The sequence below is a fragment of the Oncorhynchus masou genome, chromosome 29 (genome assembly GCF_036934945.1).
Source record: "Oncorhynchus masou masou isolate Uvic2021 chromosome 29, UVic_Omas_1.1, whole genome shotgun sequence".
NCBI lineage: Eukaryota > Metazoa > Chordata > Actinopteri > Salmoniformes > Salmonidae > Oncorhynchus > Oncorhynchus masou.
The window spans coordinates 36689473-36709667 of NC_088240.1; the positions used below are offsets into that span (position 1 = coordinate 36689473).

Sequence of the window (20195 nt, forward strand, 5' to 3'; positions counted from 1 at the left end):
GTATGTATATATAATATAAAAGGCCTACATATGAATAAACTTGCTTGAATACTACTTATTATTAACATTTTCATAAGGTAGCCTACATTGGTCTAATATGTGTGACTTCATGCGAAGTCATTATCATTTAGATTACTAGGCCTATGTATTTAATGATTATGCGCTTATTTTTACATTTTCATACCAGGTAGGTGGATGTGATGAGCCTAGCTACAGATTTGTAACGTTACAGGATAGGTACTGTTTGGCCGAGCACAGATTATTTACGACCGACCTTAACTTGGCGATACTATCTCCGTCCTCGATTCTGCCAAACGCGTATCTTCTAAAATGTCTATGTCCAGTTGCAGGTGGTTCGTTTTGAATTTAGAAAAGGCTCGGTTATTAAAATAGGTGTATATTTTTTTTGCTCCATGAGGTAATCCATCAATGTGTAAGCTGTCATCTTTTCTATTTCAAATCTTCTCTCATTGATCTAGAGGTGAGTGTCATCATGACATGTGGCACTTTGGGGTGGACCCACCTGTCTCAATCATTGCTGTGTTTGGCCGGAGCAAGGAGTCTGGGTAGCCAGGCAAGCAGTCCTGTGCTCAGCGCTTTTATTCAATAAATCCCACAGCTAGGCCTATTGGAAATCGACCTGACAGTAAACACTTCTGTATTCTGCTCAACTCTGAAATACACTGAAGTTCATAAATAAGTGAATAGTAACTAGAGCTAGTGTTACTCCCAATATCTATGTCCATGGATGATATTAAAGAAAATGTGAAAGGAGGCAGAGTGATTGAGGCCAAACGGAGGATCAGTAGGAAAGAGGGTCGAATGAGTGAAAGCTTATCAGTGTTGCTGAGGTTTGATAAGGTTTTGCCTGTAAAAGTACAGAGAGGATTCCTTAGTTTAAATGTCAGAGAATTTGTCCCATCCCCATTTTCGGGGGTTTTAAATACCAAAGAATGGGACATGTAGCTGTTCAGTGTAAAGGAAAGAAAGGATGTGTGGAGGGGAACATGTTTACAGTGAATGTGGAAGCAATGTGAAGGTTAAGTGTTGTAATTGTGGGGGAGGACATAGTGCAGCATTTGGTGGATGCCCGGTGCAGAGAGAAGCTAGAGAGGCTCAGAGATATGGAATTAGTCATGATGTATCATATGCAGAAGCTGCAAAACAGACTAGTAGAACAGTGCAGACTGATGGAGCTTACATGGATGTACCTGTAGTAAGTGGACCTACTGTCAGGGCTGGTGCTTCTGATGGTCCTGACATGGTTTTGAGGGCTGTTCAGAGAACTTGCACTTTTTAAAAATGTTATTTTATTTATTTCACCTTTATTTAACCAGGTAAGCTAGTTGAGAACAAGTTCTCATTTGCAACTGCGACCTGGCCAAGATAAAGCAAAGCAGTGTGACACAGACAACAACACAGAGTTACACATGGAGTAAACAATAAACAAGCCAATAACACAATAAACAAGTCAATGACAAAGTAGAATAAATGGAAGTCTATATACAGTGTGTGCAAAAGGCATGAGGAGGTAGATAATAAATAGGCCATAGGAGCGAATAATTACAATTTAGCAGATTAACACTGGAGTGATAAATGAGCAGATGATGATGTGCAAGTAGAGATACTGGTGTGCAAAAGAGCAGAAAAGTAAATAAAATAAAAACAGTATGGGGATGAGGTAGGTCAATTGGGTGGGCTATTTACAGATGGACTATGTACAGCTGCAGCAGTCGGTTAGCTGCTTAGATAGTTGATGGTTAAAGTTGGTGAGGGAAATAAAAGTCTCCAACTTCAGCAATTTTTGCAATTCGTTCCAGTCACTGGCAGCAGAGAACTGGAAGGAAAGGCGGCCAAATGAGGTGTTGGCTTTGGGGATGATAAGTGAGATATACCTGCTGGAACGTGTGCTATGGGTGGGTGTTGTTATCGTGACCAGTGAGCTGAGATAAGGTGGAGCTTTACCTAGCATGGACTTATAGATGACCTGGAGCCAGTGGGTCTGGCGACGAATATGTAGCGAGGGCCAGCCGACTAGAGCATACAGGTCGCAGTGGTGGGTGGTATATGGTGATTTGGTAACAAGATGGATGGCACTGTGATAGACTGCATCCAGTTTGCTGAGTAGAGTGTTGGAAGCTATTTTGTAGATGACATCGCCGAAGTGGTGGATCGGTAGGATAGTCCGTTTTACGAGGGTAAGTTTGGCGGCGTGAGTGAAGGAGGCTTTGTTGCTAAATAGAAAGTCGATTCTACATTTTGACTTTGGATTGGAGCTGCACTCATGAATGTGCGGTGTCAAAGGACACTTTGATAATGAACTTTAGTTTACCTTTATTTAACTAGGCAAGTCAGCTAAGAACAAATTCTTATTTTCAATGACTGCCTAGGAACAGTGGGTTAACTGCCTTGTTCAGGGGCAGAACGACAGATTTTTACCTTGTCAGCTCGGGGATTCAATCTTGCAACCTTTCGGTTACTAGTCCAACGCTCTAACCACTAGGCTACCTGCCGCCCCATAAAGTTGACTTCATAGCTTTTATTGGTAAGGTTATCAATGAAACTTGAGTTGTGGAATGCAGAGATGCCAGGTTGAAGGTTATTGTGGAGACTGCACAATACATATTGGGGGTAACAGATGTTACTGTTGAAATATTGGTTGACATGCTGAACAATCCTAAAGGTGGATATAGCATGATAGTTTAATGGGGTTGGGGGGAGGGTGTGGTAGAAGTTAGTATGGATTTATTTGGTTTTGAATTGTATTTTCATGGTAGTACAGAATTGGATAGATCATGATTGATCGTGCATTCCAGCACAGTAGGTGGCAGCATGCACTTTAAACGTTTTTTTCATGCCCACCCTGATATCGTTGAAGAAGAAAAAGAGCTAGGGTTAAGGTTAGAGCTATATGGGTTATGACTTGTTAGGGCTGTAGCCTAATGTATGCCCCATATTTTACAGCTAGATGGAGCTATGTGGTTGTAGCATGTCTTTGGCAAGGATTGCCTTGCAAGTAGGTGCAATTCCTTGCACAATAGCTGGAGGCACTGTGCCTCAATTATTGTCGGAGTAACAAGCCAAGAGAGGATCTGCCGTTCGTTTCAATGTAATCCTGTCTCTCCCCGCACACAGTCGTCCGACATGGCGACCATGAAGAAGCTTCTCGGCGGTACAACCAGCATCTGAACTACATTTGGCTCCACGCAAGCAGCCTGAACTGCGTCTGGAAGTGGATGTAAAATATTTTGTAAATTGGGAATTATACACGTGGATTATCCACATTTTTAAAACAGGGTAAGATTTTATACCATTCATTTCCCTATGTGCAAAACGGCAGTGTGCAACTTGTTTCAGCAGATTAGAGAAATCGTAGAAGTAGCCTATCCCCAGTTGTCTTGTATTTTTGTAACCGTGTAGCCCGTTTTAAAGAATAACAGTATGCTTCACCATATAGGCGAATTGTCGCCGATAGAACAATTTGTTATTAAAATCAAGTAGTACATTGGTTGAAGAGCTAACCGTGTTTTTGCCCAGGCGTTCTCACAACCAAGAGCGGTGGTTAAAAAAACCGCAATAGTCATCCACTAAATCAGACGTAACAACACCAACATTGAATGGGATATCATCTCATGACCGTAGACCATAGCCTGTATACAATATTGTTGGCATAAAGGTGTTGGATATACGGCAGTTACATAGCCGTGTCTCGTTTGCAATTTAAATAGAAACGTCGTCAGTGAGAGTACGTTTTCCATTGTTAGTTTGTTACCCTTGAGGGTAGTTAGTGGCTGGTCAGTTGAGTCGAGGTTATGTATTTGTGTCACACCACGCGTGGTAGCCTAACAATAACGTTTTAAGGATTACTGTACTCCTCAAGACTGCATTATCGTAGGTATGTGCGCAAAATGTCATGAGGACTTTTCAATAACTAATCCAGTTACCGTCTTGCATTCTTAATAGGCAACAATTAAATATTTTCAAAAAACTTGTAAATTTGTTTTTGTTTTGGGTGTGCAAACATTTCCTGTACGTTTCCAAATTGGTTCAATTTGATAATCCAAATATGCCTGCGTCAAGACTAGATTTTTTTTGTGTAATTTTTCCAGAAAGATTACATCGTATGACTCACTGAACTGTCAAGCAATCGCTCCTCCCCCATAAAGTACACCCATTAATAGTCTGGATTGTCAGACAGAAAAGGCAAACTGATGTTCTGTTATTTAATTGATCCTCTTGTAGGAACCACCGCTGTAGAGGGGTTTTGGTTAATTGCCCAGATCTGGGCTCCTACATAATTTCAGAAATATGGGTATATTTCTTGAAATCATATTCAATCATACAAACCCCATTTAACACGTAATTTATAATGGTATATACATTTAAAATTGAAGTTCTGCATACAGTTGAATGCATAGGTTAAAATATGCGAGCCACACCCAGGTATACATGTCTGTGGAGCTGAAGCAAGTTGCTGTCCAGTGGAAATAGGAGTGGGTTTTCGGCACGTCTCAGGTAGACAGTTGGCTGAACTACCCCATCCTCAAGCCCATTCTGCTGGCTGTAATCAAATCCAGCTGTACAGTTGCAGAAATGGTGCCTGCATGTGTTGGACTGCTCTGAAGGACTCTGTGTGATTCTGCTGCATACAGACAGAGGAGCCTCTGTTAAAGCCCAAACTGCCTGCCAGCAGCCATAGCACTATCTTACATGGCTGTGGGGAATTTCAATCCAACAAGTTCCAAGCTTGGGTAAATCGCCCTGTGAACACTGAGGGTATGAATATGTTCTCCTGGTATTGTACGCAATAGTATCCTGGGCTAGGTTGGCATACCAGTAATATGTCCCAGCCTAGTTGTCTTCCACAGTAACAACATAGTAGTAACAGAGCTGTGACTGAGTCACACTCGTCAAAGACTACATTCTTATTCAGAGGGCCACATACTGTAGGGCGACACATGGCAGACTGGCCGTTGATTCATGAGCTTGGGCGCAGGGAAAGGTAAGCATCAGTTGAAATAATCATTGTCTGCTCTCTCATAGCCCTGGGTCTCACTCTGTTGTTTGGAGTGTTTAGTTGCAGTATTTATGGGTTACTTCTGAGCCAAGGGTTTTCAGTCCCATATTAAAATCCCAATGCACATTTGACATAGTGTGGTAGCTTGTAAAACAATAAGGGAGTTAATGTCTCCTTCATGGTTTCTCTTGAAGGGGAAGTTGTCCCCTTCAAGAGAAACCATGAAGGAGAGGTTAACACAGCCGTGCTTGGACTGCATGAGTATCGCTATGCCCCTTGTGACAGCAGTGGCAATGGCTTTCATCTCCCCAAGTGAATGGTGTCTTCCCTCCCACACGCGTGACCCCTTTGCTGGAACATTCTAACAGCACTCCACCCTCACCCAGGCCATGGCCGTGTATATTATGGACAGGTGCAGCTGATTAAAGCATTTGCTCTAAACAAGGTCGGTTGTGTGGTGTGGCAGCGTGTTCAGCAACCTCCAACCATGATGATGATGATGATGATGTGTTAAATATTCATTGTGTGTAATGGTGCACTGCCTCCACACTGTAAACAAACCGTTTATTTGATCAGCTCTATGGGGGACTAAGAGGCTGCTAGAAATAAACAGATACGGTCGTTGAACGGATCAACAGTTTTAGCCTCAATTTTCCCCGCTCTTGATGGGTCGGCCAAATTCAAATGTCTTTGATATGCAATCCTCAGCTTTATTCGAATCCGAACTTTGAACATTGCGTGTGCACTTCTTCAAGAGTCAGCGAGCCACCACTGTACTGTCTGAATGAGAGCTGCCCCCACCACCACGCTCCAATAACCCATTTGGTGAGCTCTCAACATGACATCAGCATGCTGGAATGTGTGATAAACAGAGCATTAAGCAGGGCCTCTGGGGTTGGCTTGAGAGATGGGGGTGGTTTGACCTGCTCCTGTTGCCTCAACCCAGATCAAATGATCCTGCAACTGGTCAAAACACATTCCATCACCTAGAGCTAGTCATTCATTGAAAGGAACTGATTTAGGCACTGCTCATTCACACATGTCCACCTATGCCTAATTACACTATCTGCATGTTGCATGTGATTTAATATGCCATGCATGGCGATCTCCATGGAAACCATGCTGTCATACATAATGAGGAGATCCACACAGCCCAGATGTTATGTCCTTATTGGCAGCTGGATGTCTGTGAACTTGGGACATTCTCTCGCTCGGCTGCTCCTTACTATCTCTACTGTTTTGTAGTTCACTCACTCTATCTGCCTATATACTGGAACGCCACAGGTCATTTGTCCAAACAAATAGTTTGAAAATAATTTACAAAGAGTCAATTGTTTCTACTTTTTGATTTTAGGGACTATCCCTGTTATTGCTTTGTCGAGTGACTTTGCACTTTGAAATCAAGCAACACATTGACAGAGAGAGGGACTAATTGCTTCTCCCAAAGGCTACAATTATCACCCATTAGCTTAGAGTGCAAATACCTCATTTGCAATTACGTTGCTAGTCTGACACAAGCTGTGAACTCTCTCCCCTGGGACTTCATCTCCTTTAATGTAACCTACCCACCTCCTCTCCTCTTTTTTCTCCTCCGGGGTAGGGGGCGGGGGGGTCCCACTCCCTAATGCTCAAGTTGTACAATGAATAGTTGAACAGTTGACAGACGTGACATAAACTGCATTATTGCCCCACTGAAAGTCAGACAGGCAAGGTGCGTGTTTGTGTGTGCGTGCTATAACCATGTAACCCAAGGTGCGTGTTTGTGTGTGCGTGCTATAACCATGTAACCCAAGGTGCGTGTTTGTGTGTGCGTGCTATAACCATGTAACTCAAGGTGCGTGTTTGTGTGTGCGTGCTATAACCATGTAACCCAAGGTTATGGATGAAGACCGTTGTGAAATAATACAAATAATTACCAACAGAAGATGGGACGGCCGGGCGTTTGTGCACTTAAGTCCTTTTCTGCAGTAACATGGACTCTTAACAACATGATGAAACTTTGTTGCTCCTTGCTGAAACAAGAAACTATCAAAATGGTAGCAGTAGCACACATAGAAAGGCCATGGAACCTTTAACCCTAACGATTTGACCCTGTAAACCCATGGGTACACTTGTAATGGCTGCCTGGTGTTGTGATGCAATCATTTCCATGGTAAAGTAGAATGCTCATTCCAATGATGTAAACTGATATGGCCCATGTATTGGGACGTATTTTTTTGCAATGTCAGTTCAGTTAAATGAACAAATCACAGCACATATTGATGGTTCTGACTAGGTGGAATACAGGTTAGGGGAATTAGCTGACCTTAAGGATTAGGGTACGCTAAAATGCTCTCCCAACCTCATACGAAAAGTCCCTTCCGGTCGTGGCTGTACTCCATCTAGTTACAACCCATATTGATGGGTAAACTACACGTCCTTCTTTTACTTCCTGCTTTTACCTCCTGCTCTGCTCTTATGGGGTACACTAGTAATGGCTGCCCATCCACCCGTTTATGCCATCGTTGACTTGAATGGGGACACCCTTTCTATTCTCCCTATTTCTGTGGCAGCACATGTAGTCAGGAGCGGAGGAGAAAAGAAAATGTGCATCTAACATTTATTACATTTGAGCTATTTATGAAATTTTTGCTATTATGGAGACTGCAGCATTTGGCTGGTGTGTGTGCGTGCGTGCGTGCGTGCGTACGTACGTACGTACGTACGTACGTACATGTGAGTGTGTGTGTTGTACAAAATGTCCCGGGTTCGAGCCCAGTGAGGGACAGGGACGGAACCTACTTTGTTACACGTGCGAGTGTGTGTGTGTGTGTGTGTGTGTGTGTATATATGACGGTTCTTCTGCCTCCCCTGCAGGCTGTACGGTAGCACAACCGAGCACCATGGTGGAGCCCGAGCACAGAGCATCAGCAGCCCAGCGTCTTGGAGCCCAGGAGACCCTGGGCATCAGCACCCTGGACCCTGGCCACCGGCCTCCAACAATGCCCCCTGGACGCCACGTCTCCATTAAGATACGCATGTTGGACGACACAGAAGAGGTCTTCGACGTCTCGGTGAGTTCTGATTGGCTGTCTGTCTAATTGGTTTATAGTGCACTGTGTTAAAGGTGTAAATGGTGGCATCCTTTTGTCGTCTTTTTATAGCTTTGCCATTAAAGCAATACATCAAAGGAAGGACTTTTCCCCCCCTTCTTGAGAGCAGTCTGTTGTTAAGGGTTACAGGTTGGCATGGTTACTGTATTAAACTTCAAGGTGCTGAATGCATGAATGAGCCACGACTGATAAGTGCTGAGAAATGTCTGGGTTCTAACCGGCGTTCTGAACATCTCTGACTTCAGCTGTTGGTGTGATTAATAAAGGTTACTGTTCTAGTTCTTTGGATGTTGTTGTGTAATTTAAAGCCTTACTAAAAAGATAAGAGCAACTTTTAAAGAGGACTATTGTCGTTGTCGGGTGAAAACCTCTTATCTCCAAAACTGACATTTTACCATTAACAAACATATTCTTTCTAAACTTCAGAAGCTACTGTATTTTGAGTACATTTTATTGGTCCTAGAGTCATGGAATGTTAAGAGGACATTGAGGAGAGTTACTGCTTTCAATGCATGAATTAAAAAAAGTATGAGGTTTTCAACTTCCTGGGTTCAATGTATGAGACCAACTGGTCTGTCTTGGCCACAGGGGTGGGCAACAATACAGCCCGTGGGCTTGATCTTGTTCCAACTGTCCCGCGGGAGGTTTGAGTAAAAAAACACTCCAGGCCACTGTTGAATGTCTAAAACTTAATAGAATGTATGTAGACATTTTAGTGGACCTATGTGTTTTCAAATAAGTGCCAATGCAAATTGCTTTTGACAAGAAAACAACCTAAAATAAATTTGTGCGGGCCTCCTCTGAATTTAAATCCTGATGATTCCCAAAATGATTCAAATCAAATTGTATTGGTCACATACACATATTTAGCAGATGTCATTGTGGATGTAGTGAAATGCTTGTCACAGTGTGCCCACCCTATACAGTATGGTTGGGGAAAGGGGACGATTTGTGATGTTTGAATGGGCAGAGATTTGCCATGATAAATTGTGCTTTTCATTACCAGCCTATTTACTTCTGTGGTTATTAAAGATTCTCTCTGAGATTGCTTTGCTTTGTGATCCAAATCAGCCAATGTATGCAATGCAATATTTTAGCCTAAAATCACATCTCAGAATAGTCCTAGATTGATGCCTTTCATGTGAAATGTAATCTGCTTGATAATGAATGACTGATGTTCTGAAGACTGCAATATTGTTTGAAGATGTTTTAGAGAATGGTAATGGGTGCTTATTGAATGTGATGTGAATGTTAATTTAGGACTTTGAGATTTAGCAAACAGACATGTAAATCCCAGCACTTCCTTGTTGAATTGGATAAAAACAGATTGGTTGTTCTGTAACGTTTTTCTTCTCCAAGAGTTCCTCTGAAATTGTGGTATTACTGAAAGGTATACTCTATGACCCTGATATAGCGCTTGAACTACAGGGTGGAGTTTGGATCAAAACTATGTTATTTTCCTGAGAATAGTCCAACTAGCAATATCCTTTGACCACAGTTCTTCCTGCTGGGAGTGAGGGAGCGCGATGGGCAGTGAGAGGGAAGAAGAAGTGATGATGGAGGGAAATAGACACGCAGAGCATTCATTCGAAGGGTATGAATAGAGCTTCATAGTAGAGATGCTTGAAATGGAACCCTGTGACCGACAATATGGACGTGTTTGACGCTAGCTGCTGAGAAACATTGGCAGGTTCCCAACAGCCGTGCAGGGAACAGTCTTGTTCCCACAGCATGCTGTGAGACTTCCTCTACAGACCATGAGGATTGGCTTTTCAGGGAGACATTTCACTTGTGCTAATTAATTATTTGTATACAGTGCCGTTGGAAAGTATTCAGACCCCCTGACTTTTTCCATATTTTGTTACGTTACAGCCTTACTCTAAAATGTATTAAATATTTGTTTTTTCTCATCAATCTACACACAATATCCCATAATGACAAAGCAAAAACAGAACTACCTTATATACATAAGTATTCAGACCCTTTGTTATGATACTCAAAATTGAGCTCAGGTGCATCCTGTTTCTATTTATCATCCTTTATGTTTCTACAACTTGATTGGAGTCCACCTGTGGTAAATTCAATAGATTGGGCATGATTTGGAAAGGCACACACCTGCCTATATAAGGTCCCACAGTTGACAGTGCATGTCAGAGCAAAAACCAAGCCACGAGGTCAAAGGAATTGTCCGTAGAGCTCCGAGACAGGATTGTGTCAAGGCACAGATTTGGGGAAGGGCACCAACATATTTCTGCAGCATTGAATGTCCCTAAGAACACAGTGGCCTCCATTATTCTTAACATGGAAGAAGTTTGGAACCGCCAAGACTTCATCGAACTGGCCATCCTGACAAACTGAGCAATCGGGAAGAAAGGCTTTGGTCAGGGAGGTGACCAAGAACCTGATGGTCACTCTGACAGAGCTCCAGAGTTTCTCTATGGAGAAGGGAGAATCTTCCAGAAGGACAACCATTTCTGCAGCCCTCCAACAGTCAGGCCTTTATGGTAGAGTGGTCAGACGGAAGCCACTCCTCAGTTAAAGGCTCATGACCGCCCGCTTGGAGTTTGCCAAAAGGCACCTGAAGACTCTGAGACCATGAGAAACGAGGTTCTCTGATCTGATGAAACCAAAATTGAACTCTTTGGCCTGAATGCCAAGCGTCACGTCTGGAGGAAATCTGGCACCATGCCTACGGTGAAGCATGGTGGTGGCAACCTGCTCCAGAGCACTCAGGACCCCAGACTGGGGTGAAGGTTCACCTTCCAACAGGGCAACGACCCGAAGCACACAGGCAAGACAACTCAGGAGTGGCTTCGGGACAAGTCTCTGAATGTTATTGAGTGGCCCAGCCAGAGCCCGGACTTGAACCCGATCAAACATCTCTCGAGAGACCTGAAAATAGTTGTGCAGCAACGCTTCCCATCCAACCTGACAGAGCCTGACAGGATCTGCCGAGAGGAATGGGAGAAAACCTCCCCAAATACAGATGTGCCACGCTTGTAGCGCCATACACAAGAAGTCTCAAGGCTGTAATCGCTGCCAAAGGAACTTCAGCGAATCAAAGGGTCTGAATACTTTATTTGTTATTAATTTGCAAAACATAACTTTTTTTTGCTTTGTCATTGTGGGATATTGTGTGTAGATTGAGGGGGAAAACTATTTAATACATTTTAGAAGGCTGTAATGTAACAATGTGCAAAAAGTCAAGGGGTCTGAATACTTTCCAAATGCACTATATACTCTAAATGAATGAGAGAGGCTGCTGTTGCCACCTTGCCTCCATCTTGGGGCTCCCCCACCAGTGAAATTTTTCAGAAGCTATAGAAATGAATTCATTAATGTCTATATTTTGTTTTTGCCATGTTTATTATATTTCACCTTAATGCACACTTTTAAGTTGTATTATGTGAGCTAAACATACAAATAAAGTTCTGTCACCACTATAACAACAAAATACTTAAATACGTAATTTTGTCCTTGAAACATTTCATTGAAATACTGTAGAATTCCATTCATTCCCATGGAGGTTTGCTTAATCTGGGGAGTGCCAATATGACTGATCGGTAGCTTCAAAGCCTCTCAGCAATACATTGTATATAAACCCTGGATTGCAGATGCGTCATTTGGCACTAATGTGTAGTGCTCTTGTGTGCTCTTCTACTGTACACTGAGGAAAAACTGACAGGAAAACTCACATTGACATGTCATGAGTTAGCTAGCCTAGCATTCATATCCTAATTTAAAAGTCACACCAAAAGCCAATTACTCTTTTGAGAGAAGGAAATCACTCACCCTACCCAAATGACACTGCATTTAGCTAACAGGCAATGTGTGACTTTTTAAATTAGGATATGAATGCTAGGCTAGCTAAATGCAGTGTCATTTGGGTAGGGGGTAAGTCATTTCATTCTGAGTGGTTGGTTTGAGTTTTAGGAGGTATTTTACTTCCCAGCTCGTGACCAAGAGCTTCAGGTCATGCAGTCGTTCATGCCTGAAGCTCATTCAGAAGTTTTTTTTGTGTCTGAATTATAGAATTTGGCATCGTTTTAACCAAATGTGAGTGTGAACTCTGGGGCCCATACATTAATGAGCTGCCACCTAGACTAATTTTAGAAGGAGAAGGAGGGCAGTTATGAGGAATATGGAGAGAGAGAGACGACATGTTTTTTCATCCGAAGCTAAACCGCTCTAATTAAAAGGGAATGGGGTAGTCGTAGTGATTATGCTACACTGTGGTAACACTTTTCTCTGTGTGAGTTACTTCTACAAAGGAGTCTTTAGTCGTGCAAATGACGACAGTTTTATCACAAATTCAAAATGGACTGGTTGATTGAAGTAGGAAAATATGTGTTCCAGCAACGAGCTGAAGTTTTGGAATAATTGTGTCCCATATATTTTCCGCTTAGGCTACTTTGCAAACTGCTAGTGCCATTTCTAATTGGTTAGCCTATGCCCCCTAAACAGAGACAAGTTCCACACTGAAAATATGCAAAAACATTAGTTTGATAAAGACAAAGAGCGTATTTCGTCAGAATCACGACGCCCGAGGCCTGCAGCGTGACGCCCTTAATTGCGTCAATAACTTCCTGCAGTCCCCTCCCCCACCCTCCTGTAATAGACTATGCCTATTGGTCCTTCTCACTCTGAGCTTCAAGAAAGAGGAGGGGGAAGGGGGGGACTGCACAGATTTAAATGCAAATGTGCTTGGCTTCAGCAGCACTGATGGTGATGAATTTGATCACTGCAGTAATAAGGCAACATGATCGCTGAATCGTTCCTATTTGCAGTGAGACAGGCTGCGTTCTCTCCACTGGAGAGGCTCAAGATGTTTAGGATTGTCAGTCCCACTGGCCCAATGTCAGCCCACCCTTCCTAGACAATTAGATTATCACGATTGTGTATTTCATTACAGGAGCATCGAGTTCAGGCAATGAAATATGAATTGGTGGAGGGATTTATATTCATAGTGACTGATCGGTGAGAAATGTTTTCTATTTCACTGATCTGCATGCAACAACCCAACCACCCCTGTGAAAATCGATCCCTTTCCTGTTCCTCTGGTATAAACTCCCAGCCCGTCAGACAAGGTATTGTATTGTAGGGAAACAAAAGGAGCATTAGAGTGGGTCACATAACCTGCTGTGGCCTACTTAGTGCTCCCTCTGGCTGGGAACTAAACTGTTGTCCCCTGTGGCTGATTCGTCACACCTTGACGAGCACTCTTTTGTGGTCCCATGAAGGCCTTTAGTATGCACCAACCGAGAGCAGACCTGATCTGACCAGCCCAGAGCTAAGACTCCCGTGAGTCATACAAGGGAGCTGTGCTTTCTAAACACATGAGGTGAACCTCATATAGAGGCATGTGTTCATATCAGTAACCAAAGATTTCTGGCCAGCTATAACATGACTTTGGGCAAGTGACCAAAAATGTCATGGGATGGATGTTCATTCTGGAGGTGCCAATGGCAGTGGTTGTCTTGTTGGCGGTGATCTCTGTTTGGGTAACATGTAGTTGAGGAATGGGGATTGACAGACAGAGAGCCCCATTCTCGTTTGTCAGGATGAGAGAAACAGTCGAGCTCTAACTCCAGACACCTAAACCTTACTGGAATGTTACTGGAGAAAACAGAGATCCTGGCAGTTCATGTGGAACGTTCCGCATGGTTCTCTCTTCTGTCTACTGTATATCTATCCCTTCTGTCTCTCACACTCTCACCCTCTCTGTATTAGTGATGGGGGGAAAACATAGTTACATATCACACTATTATTTTTGACGTTATATTGTATCGTTTTGACAATTCCGCAATATTATTTCTGCGTTAGTTGGCTGTACCTGCACCAAAACTCCTTCATAGCCTTTTCTCCGTCTTCTTTTTAAATAGGGAGACCGTTTGTTTTCAGCACTTTTATTTCTATGACTGATCAAAACTAGTTTTCTCATGTCTCTCTCTGTCCCACTGCAGCAGACATATGGTAAGGAATATGTTTGGAACATGGAATCTCAATAAAATCACGGTATGGAATTGCAATACATAATGTATCGTGATATGGCAATTCCCAGCCCCGAGTGTGTATGCGGGTGTACCCTACCCTCTATGTGTGCCCTACCTATCACTACTACACCGAGCTGGTGTAGCTGAGTCAGGTTTGTAGGCCTCCTTGCTCGCACCCGCTTTTTCAGTTCTGGCCACATGTTTTCTATAGGATTGAGGTCAGGGCTTTGTGATGGCAACTCCAATACCTTGACTTTGGAAGTGTGCTTGTGGTCATTGTCCATTTGGAAGACCCATTTGCGACCAAACTTTAACTTTCTGACTGATGTCTTGAGATGTTGCTTCAATATATCCACATCATTTTCCTGCCTCATTTTCCTGCCTTCCTTGCCTTGATGACCGCTTTGCACACACTTGGCATTCTCTCAACCAGCTTCACCTGGTATGCTTTTCCAACAGTCTTGAAGGAGTACCCACATGCTGGGTTACGTGTTGGCTGCTTTTCCTCCACTCGGCGGTCCAACTCTTATTTTTTAAATTATTATTACGTTTTTATTGGGCCATACGGTTTCTTCAAGGCCCACCTAGGTCTCGTTCAGACGAGACTAAATTTACACAGCTCTTAAGACCCCAAGATCACAGTAAATGCAAATTGTGTGGATGTTAATATAGCAAAAGCTCATTTGCGCTCAAGCCATAATGCATTATACATCAGCGGCATGTTGTTTCATGAATGTACTACTAATCACAGTGAAGGGGAAGAGACTCACTGCTGTTGCCTGGCACTAATCCTGTGAACCGCCACAGACAATCCTGTCTAGCTTTAGCTTCTGCTCCATAACATTGACTTAGATCACTGGGCTAGGATTAAGATGGATGCTTGTTTCTATATGCTGTGTGGTAAACTCTATTTGTACCCCTATATCTCAGTTGATATAATTTATCCTCTAGCATCGTTAGGTTTGCAAAGGGAGGGTATATTACTTGAAACTTCAAGTCTACTGGTAAACTACCAGCATTTTGGTATCTTTCAAGGATTTTATGTAATCTACCACAAGACATCTTGTGTCCCTGATTCAGAGAGGCTGTGTTAAATGCGTAAGACACATTTCGGTTGAATACTTTCAGTCGTGCAACTCACTAGGTATCCCCTTTCCCTTTTGGATACTTCAGATTATCACAGGTGTCTGTAATTATCTCTGGCCCTATCACATGTCAAATAATTAAATAAGATCATTTTAATGTGCAAAAATAGAATGACAATGGTGTAGAACATGAATCGTCAACTTAGTGAATACCATTGGTGTTTAATATAAGGGTTCAGCATTCATTAAAAAATATATATTTTACAGTGTCTGTTTGTTTTTTGGCATCAAACTGGTGGCAGTTGTGAAGAAAAGTCAATAGTTGGACGGTTGCAGAGTTAATTGAAAATAATGGCATGCATTTTTCATTAATTAGGCTATTTTCTCTAAAACCATATCTTCTAGAAACTCATGGACAATATGGACACCGATATAAAAAATGAATGCTATATATGTATGCATTTTTTTTTACAAGTTATTCTAGTATAAATAACCAAAGTCACAATAGATTATCATAAATGTTATGTTAATATCCAAAATTACTGAAGATTCAATTCACTTTCATAAGTTATCGTCATCTTTGCAACCCTAAACATCATACTTCACACTTCCTTCCCACAGGAGTTAATGGACATGGTTGTCCCATAATAGTGTACACTGAGTGGTCAGTTTATTAAGTACACCCATCAAGTACCGGGTCGGACCTCCCTTTGCCTCCAGAACATCCTGAATTCTTTGGGGTCTGGATTCTAGAAGCTATCGGAAACGTTTTGCTCAATTGGTATCAAGGGACCTAACGAATAGCAGAAGAATATTCCCCACGCCAGTACACCACCGCCACCAGGCTGTACCGTTGACACCAGGCAGGATGGGTCCATGGACTCATGCTGCTTACACCAAATCCTGATTCTGCCATCAGCATTACTCAAAAGGGACCGGGATTCGTCAGACCAGGCAATGTTTTTCCACTCCTCAGTTGTCCAGTGTTGGTGATCATGTGCCCACTGGAGCCGCTTTCTTCTTGTTTTTAGCTGATTGGAGTAGAACCCGGTGTGGTCGTCTGCTGCAATAGCCAATCCGTGACAAGGACCAACGAGTTGTGCGTTCCGAGATGCCGTTCTTCACACTACTGTTGTACTGTGCCGTTATTTGTCTGTTTGTGGCCTGCCTGTTAGCTTGCATGATTCTTGTCATTCTCCTTTGACCTCTCTCATCAGGACTGCCGTTGACTGGATGTCTTTTGTTTCTAACATACTGTATCTGGGGTGTCTTTTGTTTCTAATATCCTGTATCTGGGGTGTCTTTTGTTTCTAATATACTGTATCTGGGGTGTCTTTTGTTTCTAACATACTGTATCTGGGGTGTCTTTTGTTTCTAACATACTGTATCTGGGGTGTCTTTTGTTTCTAACATACTGTATCTGGGGTGTCTTTTGTTTCTAATATCCTGTATCTGGGGTGTCTTTTGTTTCTAACATACTGTATCTGGGGTGTCTTTTGTTTCTAACATACTGTATCTGGGGTGTCTTTTGTTTCTAACATACTGTATCTGGGGTGTCTTTTGTTTCTAACATACTGTATCTGGGGTGTCTTTTGTTTCTAATATCCTGTATCTGGGGTGTCTTTTGTTTCTAACATCCTGTATCTGGGGTGTCTTTTGTTTCTAACATACTGTATCTGGGGTGTCTTTTGTTTCTAACATACTGTATCTGGGGTGTCTTGTTTCTAATATCCTGTATCTGGGGTGTCTTTTGTTTCTAACATACTGTATCTGGGGTGTCTTGTTTCTAATATCCTGTATCTGGGGTGTCTTTTGTTTCTAACATACTGTATCTGGCGCGCCTGGCACCGACGATCGTAGCATGCTCAAAGTCGCTTAGTTCACCCGTTTGCCCATTCTAATGTTCAATTGCACAGTAACTGGATGCCTGTCTGCCTGCTCTATATAGCAAGCCACGGCCACGTGACTCACTGTCTAGGAGCAATCCATTTTTGTGCTGGCCAATGAGTGTTTCATGTAATATTGGTGTTTCTTGACCCATTTTAGGGTGCATTTAACACTCAGATTAGTGTAGGGATTGTGTCCTTGGGATATGACCCCCCCTTTGAAAGAGGAGGTCCGAGGTAGACTCATCCATTCACAATGATGTGTGTGTGTTGAAGGTCTGTTAATTCCACTTTACTCTGTAACCCGTCTCTCCACTCCGTCTCTGAAGTTGTATTGCACCTATGTTTTCTGCCTGAAACATTTATTATAATCAGTCATTTGTTACTGAAGCACAAATGTGTAAATCAGATGTTGGAAAATGCTAGATGAGATCATTAGGCTATCCAGTGGTTTGATGTGTTTACAATCGCTAAACATTTTCGTCTTTAGTTCTCATGTCTATTACTAGAGAAATCTGACCTAATGTAGCAAAACGGATCCTTCCATTTCTAATATTAGCCTGTTTGTAGATATCAGCTTGTATAACACTTCCGTTTCCCATTCTATCAAATGTCTTCAGTATGGGTACTCATGCCATGTACATAAATGTTCATTGAAATTCCCAGACTGAGAATCAAGAGCAGGACAGACCACCAAGGCTACACCACACGTTAGTGACCTGTATTTAACATGACTGGCGCTAACCATAGCTAGGCTAACTGGTCCTGAAGACTCACACCACCGTCCGCACATAATCATTCATTGAAATGGAAAGCAAGGGCATTTTAAGCAGCTCCAGCAGGCCTTGTTGTCAGATTAATGGTAACAAGGGCTTGCTTCAGCAGTGACTTAATGAGTGGAAACATGATGAAGGGGCTCTTTTGAGAGGGAGCTGGTTCTGGTCCTGGTCTGGCAGCTACAATATGGAGACCAGCAGCCTTAGTTCTCACTGACCCGCCATACTGATGTTAGAGCAGGGCCCGTATTAAAATGTCTAGGATCAGTCTTGCCTTATACAGTGGCTGGCGAAAGTATCCCCCCCCCCCCCCCGGCATTTTTCCTTTTTTTGTTGCCTTACAAACTGGAGTTAATTTACAAACTGGAATTAGATTTTGGGGGGCGTTTGTATAATTTGATTTACACAACATGCCTACCACTTTGAAGATGCAAAATATTTTTTTATTGTGAAACAAATAAGAAATAAGACAAAAACAGAACTTGAGCGTGCATAACTATTCACCCCCCCCCCAAAAAAAAGTCAATACCTGTAGAGCCACCTTTTGCAGCAATTAACACTGCAAGTCTCTTGGGATATGTCTCTATAAGTTTGGAACATCTAGCCACTGGGATTTTTTCCCATTTTTCAAGGCAAAATGGCTCAAGCTCCTTCAAGTTGGATGGGTTCCGCTGGTGTACAGCAATCTTTAAGTCATACCACAGATTCTCAATTGGATTGAGTTCTGGGCTTTGACTAGGCCATTCCAAGGTTTCCCTTAAACCACTCTAGTGTTGCTTTAGTTAGTATGCTTAGGGTCATTGTTTTGCTGGAAGGTGAACCGCCGCCCGAGTCTCAAATCTCTGGAAGACTGAAACAGGTTTTCCTGAAGAATTTCCCTGTATTTAGCACCATCCATCATTCCTTCAACTATGACCAGTTCCCCAGTCCCTGTCAATGGAAAAACATCCCCACAGCATGATGCTGCCACCACCATGCTTCTCGGGGTGATAAGAGGTGTTGGGTTTGTGCCAGACATAGTGTTTTCTTTGATTGCCAAAAAGCTCAATTTTAGTCTTATCTGTCCAGAGTACCTTCTTCCATATGTTTGGGGAGTCTCCCACATGCCTTTTAGCGAACACCAAACGTGTTTGCTTATTTATTTTCTTTAAGTAATGGCTTTTTTTCTGGCCACTCTTCCATAAAGCCCAGCTCTGTGGAGTGTACGGCTTAAAGTGGTCCTATGGACAGATACTCCAATCTCTGCTGTGGAGCTTTGCAGCTCCTTCAGGGTTATCTTTGGTCTCTTTGTTGCCTCTCTGATTAATGACTTCCTTGCATGGTCCGTGAGTTTTGGGTTGTGGTGGCGCCATATTCTTTCAATTTAAAAAAAAGTTTCAGATATTTTTTATTACTCTGTACTTCTCCACAACTTTGTCCCTGACCTGTCTGGAGAGCTCCTTGGTCTTCATGGTGCCGCTTGCTTGGTGTTGCAGACTCTGGGGCCTTTCAGAACAGGTGTGTATATACAGTCGAAGTCGGCTGTTTACATACACCTTAGCCAAATACTTTTAAACTGTTTTTCACAATTTCTGACATTTAATCTGAGTAAAAATTCCCTGTCTTAGGTCAGTTAGGATCAACACTTTATTTTAAGAAGTTGAAATGTCAGAATAATTGTAGAGAGAAGTATTTATTTCAGCTTTTATTTCTTTCATCACATTCCCAGTGGGTCAGAGGTTTACATACACTCAGTTAGTATTGGTAGCATTGATTTTCAATTGTATAACTTGGGTCAAACGTTTCAGGTAGCCTTCCACCAGCTTCCCACATAAATTGGGTGAATTTTGGCCCATTCCTCCTGACAGAGTTGGAGTAAATGAGTCAGGTTTGTAGGCCTCCTTGTTCGCAACCGCTTTTTCAGTTCTGCCCACAAATTTTCTATGGAATTGAGGTCAGGGCTTTGTGACAGCCATTCCAATACCTTGACTTTGTAGTCCTTAAGCCATTTTGCAACAACTTCGGAATTATGCTTGTGGTCATTGTCCATTTTTAAGAGCCATTTGCGCCCAAGCTTTAACTTCCTGACTGATGTCTTGAGATGTTGCTTCAATATATCCACATTATTTTCCTCCCTCATGATGCCATCTATTTTGTGAAGTGCACCAGTCCCTCCTGCAGCAAAGCACCCCCACAACATGATGCTGCCACCCCCGTGCTTCACGTTTGGGATGGTGTTAATTCAGCTTGCAAGCATTTTTCCTCCAGACATAATGATGATCATTAGGGCCAAACCGTTCTATTTTTGTTTCATCAGACAAGAGTACATTTCTCCAAAAAGTGTGATCTTTTTCTACATGTGCAGTT

General features: G+C 42.5%; 1 protein-coding gene across 9 annotated transcripts in view; it reads left to right on the plus strand.

Moving 5' to 3' along the window:
• The first annotated feature begins 3090 nt into the window (after positions 1–3090).
• Positions 3091–20195, plus strand: part of LOC135519445 (FERM, ARHGEF and pleckstrin domain-containing protein 1-like) — a 77545-nt gene continuing 60440 nt past the window's right edge. For 4 of the 9 annotated variants that reach the window (XM_064944678.1, XM_064944685.1, XM_064944681.1 and 1 more), the window contains exons 1-2: positions 3091–3297; positions 7874–8070. In XM_064944678.1, coding sequence (XP_064800750.1) covers positions 7900–8070 — 171 coding nt within the window. In that variant the 5' untranslated portion in view covers positions 3091–3297; positions 7874–7899. Of the gene's footprint in view, positions 3298–7873; positions 8071–20195 lie in introns of those variants that run through there. The other 5 variants (XM_064944679.1, XM_064944682.1, XM_064944683.1 and 2 more) reach the window with 2 other exon arrangements.